At 30.6% G+C, this 11,998-nt stretch overlaps 1 protein-coding gene across 2 annotated transcripts in view; it reads left to right on the top strand.

The window, feature by feature from the left end:
• Window positions 1–11,998, top strand: part of LOC106473791 (ran-binding protein 9-like) — a 39,225-nt gene that overhangs the window by 2,493 nt on the left and 24,734 nt on the right. For both annotated transcript variants that reach the window (XM_013934467.2, XM_022402179.1), the window contains exons 2-3: window positions 2,730–2,842; window positions 7,431–8,036. In XM_013934467.2, coding sequence (XP_013789921.1) covers window positions 2,730–2,842; window positions 7,431–8,036 — 719 coding nt within the window. The remainder of the gene's footprint in view (window positions 1–2,729; window positions 2,843–7,430; window positions 8,037–11,998) is intronic.

The raw sequence follows: 11,998 nt of genomic DNA on the forward strand, positions 1-11,998 counted from the left end.
AATCTTGTTTATAATCAAACTTTGTTTTCCTTCGAACACGTCGATTGCTAAAGAAGTTTAGTATTTATGTTTGGACTCTTATTTTGTTATTGTCAGCATTATTTTTTTGGTGGTCCAAAGTATTTTCAATTTTAATTGAAATATGCAACTTAGAACACAAAATATTATTATGCACAAAAAATAGAATATCCTGAAACTACTATAATTCAACTGGTTTTTCTAACTAAGCTGGTTGAGCCAAACATCACAAGAGCAAACAAGGAAACTGACACTAAATATTTCTAAACCTGACACCTGAAAGAATTAGCATCATAATGAATTTTTAAAATCAGAATCTTCTCTATTTATTGGTTATAAATAACCAATAGCAAATGTCAAAGAGTATTACTGACATTTTTTGAAAGTTAGGAGTGGTGTGGCATATGGACTTCACTTTCTTGTTTATATCTTGATAAAACAAGAAGTTCAGAGGCTATAAGTTTACATTATAGCTTAGCATGTTATAAGGGTAATATTGCTACTATACTCAGAATATAATGTAGAGGTAATAAGAAAATATAAAATGAGCAATTTGGAGCAAAGAAGTGTCATGTGACACAGAGAAGTGAAGATTGTGAATTTTTTTAAACATTTCCTTTTAAAATTTAACCATTAAACCTTATATAATATTAACATCTGAATTACAAACTGCATATTGATGCCAAGTCTATTAAAATATATTGATAATAAAGTTATTTAATTAAATTGAAATGTAAATATAAAAAAGGTAATCACATGCATTTTGGCCCATCTGAATCCAGAGGGTTAACAACAAACAAACACAGTAGCAATATTTTGATAACTTGGACAGTTTGAATAATTAAAAATAGCAATAATTAAAAACATTAATTATGATTAGTTGATTATTTTTATGACAATAGATTTAATTGGAATTTTGATGTAACCATTGTTCATAGTTAATCGATTAAATCACCAGCAGTAAACATTACTACATATAGCTTGACAGCAGTGAACTCATGCCATGTTTATAGGGTTAAAGAACAGCTGTGCATGTACATAGTGTACACTTGACTGACAGTTTTTATTATAGCAGGATAATGGAGAATAGTTTCTTTAATGATGTGTTGTTCATTTTTAATTAAGAATTGATGCAGATCACATTGTTTCTCTGAATAATATCAGGACTAGAGATTTAACACTTGAGCTTATAATGTGTTTGTGTGTGTACATTTATATGAGAGAGAAAGAGAGTGTTCGTGAAGTCTTCGTGTAATATCTGTAGGATAATACTAACTTGAATGCCCAGGTGTGTTGATTCGATGCACTTGTTTTAAGGTTTGTTTTAGTGCATTTCAAAGAAAAACGTTTGAAGAAAATAGTTTGATACTTCAGAAGAACTTTGTACAGACTATGTAACTTCTTGAAATAAAATACATTAGTTTTATATATGATATTTGTATAACTTTGCAGCTTTGAAAATTCAAATGGATTTTATTATGTTGTTTTTAAGAAACATTAAAGTCCTTTGTTGTAGGTTTTAAATATGAGTTTTATGTCTTTTTACTTTCTTCTAAACTTTCTTATGAAGTTTTTATTTCATAATTTGTAAATTTTACTTTTGTTTTAATTTGAAAAACACAATGTGCAGTTTTAACTATGTTTAAAGTTACTGAAATACAATAGAAATAACTTGTTTACCAACTTTTTAACATATTTTTGAATAGAAAGTTTCATTTCATATACATATGTTACATTCTATTCCAGTGATTTTCTTTCATTCTAGCAGCTACTTTGGCTTATAAAACCAATGTAAATGTGGCCTAATACAATGACCTTGTCAGCAAAACAAAACTTGATATGGCTGTTTGAAAAATGATTTAATTAAGCCTACTTCATCTTGTTCCATAAAAACATTTCTTATCTTACTGCAACTTCATAATTGAAATGAGTTATAAAATGATAAAGGATGGCTTTAGAAAAAACTCAGGGCTGCAATCATGATGGACGCTGTTCACAAACATCTTTTCTTATAGCAACATGTCATCAAGCTAAGTTTTATCACTTTCTTTTAATCTCTACACAAATTTCCAATTAACTGAAACTGTATTGGCTTTTACAGTGAAAAGGAGCTTTTATCATGTGTTTAAATCACCAGCCTATGGCTCACTTGAAAACTGAAATATAGGGAGTTACATTAATCATAACATGACAATTGAGGTTGAGAAACAGTGATGGGCTAAAACTCAATAAAACTACACTATTTAACATACAAAGTCAAATTAGCATTATTTTCTTTAGAACTGTTATGAGTTTTATCTTAGGGGCTAGAAAAACTTCAGAAAATTCACTAATTTTTTTGTTCAGAGCATACTGAAATCAAACCAAAATGAAATTAGATAAATAAAACTTGTTTATTATGTTTTTTTAAATCTGTCAAAGAACATGTGTAAGTTAATTTTTTATAATTTCTTAATTCAATGGTGCAGTTTTGTCCTTGTACGTACAAGTCGTTTTCTGATTCAGGTGGTTATAATTATAAACATATTAACTAATGATATAACCAATTTATAAGAATATGTCCTAAAAATAGCTAAACTTGATAAGATATGTCTTCATTACATGAAAATAGAAATATATTTATAATTTTTGTTGATTGCAATCAGAGATATTGTATAATTCATATAAATATTGTGTATTTCCTTTTTTTTTTTATAATTGGCTTTATGAAGATTTGTACAGACCTACCTGGTGCACCATGGGTATTGTTCTTCAGCAGAAGCTTTTGCCAAAAGTACAAACCAGGCTTTTGTGGAGGAGATAAAATCTATAAAAAACAGACAAAGTAAGAGAGAAGTTCTTGCTCTGTTTCTTTTGTTATACCTTTAACCAAATATCCCATATGTTATACCTTTAACCAAATATCCCATATGTAATACCTTTAACCAAATATCCCATATGTTATAATGGGATATTTGGTTAAAGATATAACATATGGGATATTTGGTTAAAGATATAACATATGGGATATTTGGTTAAAGAATGTTATATCTTTAACCAAATATCCCATATGTTATAATGGGATATTTGGTTAAAGGTATAACATATGGGATATTTGGTTAAAGGATGTTATATCTTTAACCAAATATCCCATATGTTATACCTTTATAATCAGCAACTAGCTACAGACAATTTCCAACAAAACTGTTTTGATGTCAGCTTTGAACAATCCACTAGATTACTAGACCGATGATGCTCACAAAATGTTGATAAAATGTCTTACCAAGGCAAGGCTACTTTTTCTCAGAGTCATCCCATTTTGACCTAGAATTTAGCTGTAAGGATTGGTCTCAATAAGTTCATAATATCTAGGATACTACACACGTAATAGAAAAAAAAACTTCTCTGACTTTTGTTGGTTGATCAATCATACCTTAAGTCTGTCAACCACTGAATGAACTAAGATAAGCATAGTTTTCTTGTTCTATTTCGATTGGATTCAAACATTCTCTTTTTGATCACTTTATCCTTAACAGGAACTCCATCATGACTGCATCCACAACTTTAGCCTTTCTAAACTTGTACATGCAACTGAGACTAGAATAAACATGACCTGACATCTCTCCCACTATATTAACTAGTTTAGCACTGAAAACGTTTTCTATGTATAAATTACTTTACAAAAGGTAGAAGACTAATGATTATCTTGACACAAATTTTCAAATAAAGGTTTCTCTACAAAATGTGACCTGAGGAGCACAAAAGTTGTATGGTTTAAAACTCTAAAACTGATTTATTTTTTATAGTCAGTTTTTGTACTTTATATCAGTTTCTGGCTGTTGTGATGAAGAAAACAACCACTAACTTAGGTGTGGTCGGGTCCCAGTTTTCAGGTTATAAAGTGCGAATGCTTTATGAAGGGAGTGGAAAGCCATTTCTTGTGGTTTAGGGAAAAGTAAAAGTATAATTTATATTCTGCTGTTAAAAAAAACATATATTCCAACCAGACTGTGATCAGTATATAGTTAACATTAAAGCTAGTAAACTTTGAATTTGTGGCTGGTAAAATTTTTCTTTCAAGAGCTGTGATGAAGTTCGATTCCATGTGGTAGACACAGCAGATAGCCCAATGTGGTTTTGGTATCAAAATAGACATGCACACACACACACACACACACACTTTTAAAAATTGTAAATAGTCATAATTTATCAATAATCCAACTTGCAATTTTTCTGAGTAAGAAAAATGAAGTTTAAGGTAATTTTTTTTTATGGTAAAATAAGTATGAGATTGAACTGTATGCTATGTTAAATACTGAACTTTAAATACAAATGTTGATATAAGCTATGTGATCTTTAAAAATGTGTTGAAAACACCCACACGAATCAACCTTAAATATGGCATGGGGGTCTGTGATGCTACTCCTACAAGGTAATGTACAGATGGTACTGAGTATGGCATGGGGTCTGTGATGCTACTCCTACAAGGTAATGTACAGTTGGTACTGAGTATGGCATGGAGTCTGTGATGCTACTCCTACAAGGTAATGTACAGTTGGTACTGATTATGGCATGGGGTCTGTGATGCTACTCTTACAAGGTAATGTACAGTTGGTACTGAGTGTGGCATAGGTGTCTGTGATGATACTCCTACAAGGTAATGTGCAGTTGGTACTGAGTGTGGCATAGGTGTCTGTGATGATACTCCTACAAGGTAATGTACAGTTGGTACTGAGTGTGGCATAGGTGTCTGTGATGAGCACAAATTGATGGGCTAGACTTTTCAGTCAATAGCACAAATTCTTGGGCTAGACTTTTCAGTTAACACCACAAATTGTTGGGCTAGACTTTTCAGTCAACAGCCCAAATTGTTGGGCTAGACTTGTCAGTCAACAGCACAAATTGTTGGGCTAGACTTGTCAGTCAACAGCACAAATTGTTGGGCTAGACTTGTAAGACCAAATAGTGGGATTTGATCATCATTCTTATAACACACCCACATTCCAAAGTGCAGAACACAATTTATTTATTTTTAGCAGTAACAGGATATGAACTACTGAGCCTCAGCCCTCGAGTCCTACAATCTTACTATTGTGCCATGGTCGGTCCAAATGGAACTGTCATCATCACAGTGAAATCATTACACAGCCTTTCGGTTCTTAATCTAAGAATCTGATCAGCATGTCAAAAATGATAGAATATGGAAGTATTTTGAATGTTTCAGTTTATTAGAGAATCAGTGATGGATCAACACTCAGTACCAACTGCACATTACCTTGTAGGAGTAGCATCACAGACTCACTCAGTACCAACTGTACATTACCTTGTAGGAGTAGCATCACAGACTCACTCAGTACCAACTGTACATTACCTTGTAGGAGTAGCATCACAGACCCCATGCCATACTCAGTACCAACTGTACATTACCTTGTAGGAGTAGCATCATAGACCCCATGTCGCACTCAGTACCAACTGTACATTACCTTGTAGGAGTAGGTTGACCGACATGTGTAGCCCAGCAATGTGTGCTGTTGACTGACAAGTATAGCCCAACAATGTGTGCTGTTGATTGACAAGTCTAGCCCAACAATTTATGCTGTTGATTGACAAGTCTAGCCCAACAATTTATGCTGTTGACTGACAAGTCTAGCCCAACAATTTGTGCTGTTGACTATCTGCCTTCCCTCTATTCTATCACTTCAAAATTAGGGATGGGAAACACAAATTATTCTCTCTTAGCTTTGCATGAAATCCAACAAACAGAATTTCATTTTGTAGGTTGCTAACATGAGATGCTCACTGTGAGTATTCCATGGTTTCTGCTCGTAAAATTGATTGAGCTCTTTTTATTTTGCTCTTTATTCTTCAAACTGATTTCAAGATGTATTGTTACAACTATTTTAGTCAACGGGTCATTCTTGCATCACTTCATCGTAGGTGATGCTGTGTACAATGCTAAAGAAGTGTCAAAACAAAATTTGTATCTTACTTTTATACAAAAACATTTTTCGAACATACCCAATTATTTTTCATGCTCAGATGTCTTTCAAAATATTAAGTAATTTTTGTCAAAAAGTCTTAGACACTTTGACTGAGATTTGAAAAAAACCCACCTTGTAATATTATATTTTCCTTTTTTCCTTTCATTTGGGATTTTTTCACAATTGTTAAGGCAGAGAAGTATTACTGTATAAAAAAGTAAAAGTTATTTTTAGAGAAGTGTTACTGTATAAAAAAATAAAAGTTGTTATTTTTAGAGAAGTATTACTGTATAAAAAAGTAAAAGTTATTTTTAGAGAAGTGTTACTGTATAAAAGTAAAAGTTGTTATTTTTAGAGAAGTATTACTGTATAAAAAGTAAAAGTTGTTATTTTTAGAGAAGTATTACTGTATAAAAGTAAAAGTTGTTATTTTTAGAGAAGTATTACTGTATAAAAGTAAAAGTTGTTATTTTTAGACAAGTATTACTGTATAAAAGTAAAAGTTGTTATTTTTAGACAAGTATTACTGTATAAAGAGTAAAAGTTATTTTTAAAGAAGTATTACTGTATAAAAGTAAAAGTTGTTATATTTAGAGAAGTGTTACTGTATAAAAGTAAAAGTTATTTTTAGAGAAGTATTACTGTATAAAAGTAAAAGTTGTTATTTTTAGAGAAGTGTTACTGTATAAAAGTAAAAGTTATTTTTAAAGAAGTATTACTGTATAAAAGTAAAAGTTGTTATTTTTAGAGAAGTGTTACTGTTAAAGAGTAAAAGTTATTTTTAGAGAAGTATTACTGTATAAAGAGTAAAAGTTATTTTTAGAGAAGTATTACTGTATAAAGAGTAAAAGTTATTTTTAGAGAAGTATTACTGTATAAAAGTAAAAGTTATTTTTAAAGAAGTATTACTGTATAAAGAGTAAGTTATTTTTAAAGAAGTATTACTGTATAAAGAGTAAGTTATTTTTAGAGAAGTATTACTGTATAAAAAGTAAGTTATTTTTAGAGAAGTATTACTGTATAAAGAGTAAGTTATTTTTAGACAAGTATTACTCTATAAAAAGTAAAAGTTGTTATTTTTAGACAAGTATTACTGTATAAAAAGTAAAAGTTGTTATTTTTAGACAAGTATTACTGTATAAAAAGTAAAAGTTGTTATTTTTAGAGAAGTATTACTGTATAAAAAGTAAAAGTTGTTATTTTTAGAGAAGTGTTACTGTATAAAAAGTAAAAGTTGTTATTTCTAGAGAAGTGTTACTGTATAAAGAGTAAAAGTTGTTATTTCTAGAGAAGTGTTACTGTATAAAGAGTAAAAGTTGTTATTTCTAGAGAAGTGTTACTGTATAAAGAGTAAAAGCTATTTCTAGTATAATTTAGATTTATGTAAAGTATGTGGTTTATTTTATTTGCCATTTATTTAAATTTTTATTCTATTTTGTTTATACTAAACAGGAATACTTAAACTTGTGCTAGCTGGAAGGATTGGTGAAGCCACAGAAACCACTCACAAGCTTTATCCAGGACTTCTGGAAAGAAACCCAAACCTACTCTTCCTTTTGAAGTGTCGACAGTTTATAGAAATGGTTAATGGCACTGACAGTGAAGTCCGTCCTGCTCGAAGTCCTAGATCACAAGGCAGCTCTCCAGCTAGAAGTCCAAGCTATTCCTCAAGAACTGCTCACGCCAGTGTGCTGAAGTATTCCAGTAACTCCCCAACATCAGCTAGCCCTACTTCACAAGTCATTTGTGGTAAACCTACAGTTCATGTTGATTGTAGTTCACATAAAAACACTCGCAGATCTCCAGTAGAGGATAAGAATATTACAAACAATGCACTTTCTAATGGAAACGTGCTTAATGGTAATAAAGAAATTGACACATCAGAAAACATATGTGATGATATAGATGTGAGAAAAGGAGAGACTGTAACTGTTGAATATGCAAAGAATGGAAGGACTTTACCAATGATAACCAATGGAAATACACAGTCATCTATAGATTTTTATCAAAATAGTAATACCCAGGAGAATGATAGTGAAGAAGATGAAAATGAAATGGGTAAGTACTTTTGAATGTAGCTAATGATCTTTAGCAATTATTTCCAATTTCTACTCATCTTTAAACCTAAAATTAATTAATGTTGACATTTAGAACATGCTGAGATCATAGAAGTATTTATAGGAAATGTGAGATTTAAGATGATAAATTCTTTGTATGGAAGTTTCACACACCTTGGCACACAGAATTTAACTAGTTTTCGAAACTGTTGTGATGTAAAGTATTTTGACAATAATCTTGTTTGGCAATGTGATATGGACAGATTAAAAAAATATGATTATGCTTTATATATCATGATGATGTTGAAACTTTATCTGCAAACAATAGAATGACAATATATATATTTACATATATTTTTGCTGCTTAAATAACATTTTCATAGTACCACAAATCAAAAGGCAATGTGAAAAATGAACAGCATGATTATTAGTTACAAAATTGTTGCAGCTTATTGCAATTGTATGAAATAAAATACAGGTTTACATTACAAATGTACTGTAACAGCTGAACATCATCGGTTTACACTAGTCTTAACCCAGTGGGTACAGGAGGGTCAAAGTGATGTTTTTACACCATTGCATTCAAAATTTATTTAAACTGAATTATTATCAATGTATGTAAATAAGATTGGCATCAAAACATAGTTTATAATTAGATTTTTTATTATCTAAGTTTTAATTTAATTTCAAAGGGGAATATTTGACAAATTTTCAATCTTGATTTTTTCCTGTCACATGATGTGTGTGAACTCTGTATTCTCTGCTTCAGAATTTTATAACTTCAATAGTACCCTTCAACCAATTAGAAACACAAACTGTACATATCAATAAATTTGTCAAACTTCACCATCTCTATCTTTTGCGATTCATTGCTAACAAACTCTACTTGACTGGTGGTCATAATAAGTAATAGAAAGAGCAGGTTATCCTTTACATGAAGTGTGTTAGTTATTTCATTTTTGTGTGCATATAAATACAGTTGGGCATAATTTTTATCTGGATTGTTATCTTACTCTGAAGAGCTATTGGTATTTTTTTAAACCTGTTTATAGCTTAGTTCTATTCTAGTGACTGATATATTTTTTGTGCTCTAAAATTCATATTTGAAAGCTACATGAATTTTTATCTGGACAACAAACTTAGTGTTAAAAAGTGAGATCTGTCATTGTTAGGCCAGCAAGTGTAAAATAAATGTGCTGTTTATGAGAAACAGCTAGTGAGTTCTCGCTGTGATGTATTGTTTATGGAGGAATAAACTGCTTCTGTTTAAATTGTGAAGATAAGTAATGTGAAAATCTCAAGACAATTATACATTCAAAGAATAAGAACAAGTATTATTCATTTTATTTTCATATTTTTAACTTTTCATTTCATTGTATGTTGATGATTTCAATAGTTAGTGTTAGGGTAGGGAAAAGAAGATATAAAATATAAAATTTTGCAAAACAACTTATTAAATCTTTCATGTCAAGTAGGTCAAAGTGCATATGTCACAACCTTTTACAGAGTTACATTCAAAACTTAATTAAACTATTTTATTATAAATGTATTTCAGTAAACTTGACATCAAAACGTAGCTAATAAATCAAATTTTAATATTATATAAATTTTTATTTCTTAATTTGAACTTTCAGCCCATAACCAACCTCGTAACCATTTTGTGATTGTTATAGTTTTCATGCTATAATTTTTAAATTTGTAAGCGAATGTTAATGAAATTTGGCAGGTTATCGGTAAAAATTACAATACCTTCATACGCGAAATATCTAATTTTTTTTTATTAAGTCTTAAGGTTTGTAAAGCATTGTTTCTCTCATGCTTTTTTTTCACATCTTGCCTATTTATCATGCAATTTTTTTTTATTAATGTGTGGATAGTTATCAAACATTTGTTAAAAAAAAACTTTATTTTATCTGTTATTTTCAATAATTAATCTCTGTATGGGTTCGGTAGATTTGACCAATTAGGAAATAAACATAAATTATGCCTCTTTCATTCTAGAATGAACACAAATTATATCACAAAAACAAATGTTTAGATGAAATAGCTTAAATCTCGTAACATTATACATTTGTATATATATTTATTATTTTTATTATATTGACCTTTCACCCATGCCTGGCTAACAATACAGAAGTTACAATGATGCAGCTCACGTGCACTCATGTAACCATATCAAATAACATGAAGGTGACCTTTGGTCTGTACAAAGTAACTTGTCTTGGCTGTGTTTTATTTTGTAAAATACAGACACATTTCAATTAATATACATTATATATGTATATAGTTTATTGTTATTTTGTAATAAGTTCTTAAACTAATTTTTCCTAAATATAGAACAGTAAATAAAGAAGTAAAGCAAACAATTATTTCTTCAAGTTATGACCTTTGTACTCAGCTGCTGCTTAACGTAGGTTGTTAAGCCTTTAAAAATTTTGCACTTGGAGGATATCAAACAAAATGTTTTTTTAGATTGTATGTATTTTCATTGAATGACTAAAAAATCATAGATTACTACGTTAATACGAGTAAAGGAATGCATAGCTCAGTATTGAATTACATAACTCATGAGCTACTCACAAGCATACCTTGTGGAGTTGTAAATCACTCAGCAAATGAATGCATAGCTCAGTATTGAATTACATAACTCATGAGCTACTCACAATCATACCTTGTGGAGTTTGAATCACTCAGAAAATGAATGCATAGTTCAGTATTGAATTACATAACTCATGAACTACTCACAATCATACCTTGTGGAGTTCTTAATCACTCAGTAAAGGAATGCATAGCTCAGTATTGTTATACATAACTCATGAGCTACTACAAGTATACCTTGTGGAGTTGTAAATGAATGCATAGCTCAGTGTTGAATTACATGACTCACGAGCTACTCACAAGCATACCTTGGAAGAATTTTTTATCATTAGTATTTTTCATTATCCTACCTAATGCAACCTAATAAATTTCAAGTTTTCATAATTTAGTTTTATAACAATCAGTAAAAAATTACTTGAAAAACAGTGAATTTAGTACTTGTGTGTGGCCCCTTGTTTGGCCCACCAGTGAAACTTGAGCCTAGGTTTTTTGTAGTGATGGTACCAGTGCATTAAATAATTCTTATGATGTTAGGAAAACACGTAGTTTCAAGAAGTCTTGACAAAAATGAATAAAAAATCCATAACTTGAGTGGTTTTCGAAAGCGCTCAGGTTATAGGGTTTTTATACATTTGAATAATTCTTATGTATTTGAAGAATGCACATAAGAACAGAGAATAACAACACACACACAAATCAAACTATGTCCTATAATAATAAATTGGAAAACAATGATTTATAAGCATAATGAAGTGTTTTTTTTTGGGGGGGGGTAATATACCACATGTTTTGACAGAACATGAGTCTATTGTACGACCTGAATAAGGCAGACCAGTTGAAATATTTAGTATATTCCCCACAAAATAAGCTACTTCATTTTACTTATAAATCATCATATTGTTGCGTCAGCAAGGTCACGTGACTAGTGTCACGCCACCTATTTTCTAGAAATATCTTGTTCCTTCGTGAATGCCCTAGTATTTACTAGATATATGTTTGTCTGGTGTATATATAAGATGGTCACAATGTGACGGAAAGTGTGTAGGTAGTGAGCAATTGAACTGCAGTCAGAAAGTATTGTTGAAGTTAACGTTCGTTGTTAAAACGTTTGTTATAGAGCGACAGTTGAAAATAAGTGTATCAGTAAAGTTATATTCAGAAAGAAACCAGTTTTATTAAGTAAGGACTTGTGCCACTAAAGTTTGGTCGGAACGAAGTTACGGAAAATCAACTAACGAACGGAGGCGTAACAAATTGGTGTCAGCAGTGGAACGAAAAAAAAAAATACGAGAGGCGGAAAATCAAACTACAGCTTAGCAGACTTGATGGCAGCAATACAAGAGCAACAAAAGAAACAAGAAGAAA

This window comes from Limulus polyphemus, unplaced genomic scaffold (assembly GCF_000517525.1).
Source record: "Limulus polyphemus unplaced genomic scaffold, Limulus_polyphemus-2.1.2 Scaffold6506, whole genome shotgun sequence".
Lineage (NCBI taxonomy): Eukaryota > Metazoa > Arthropoda > Merostomata > Xiphosura > Limulidae > Limulus > Limulus polyphemus.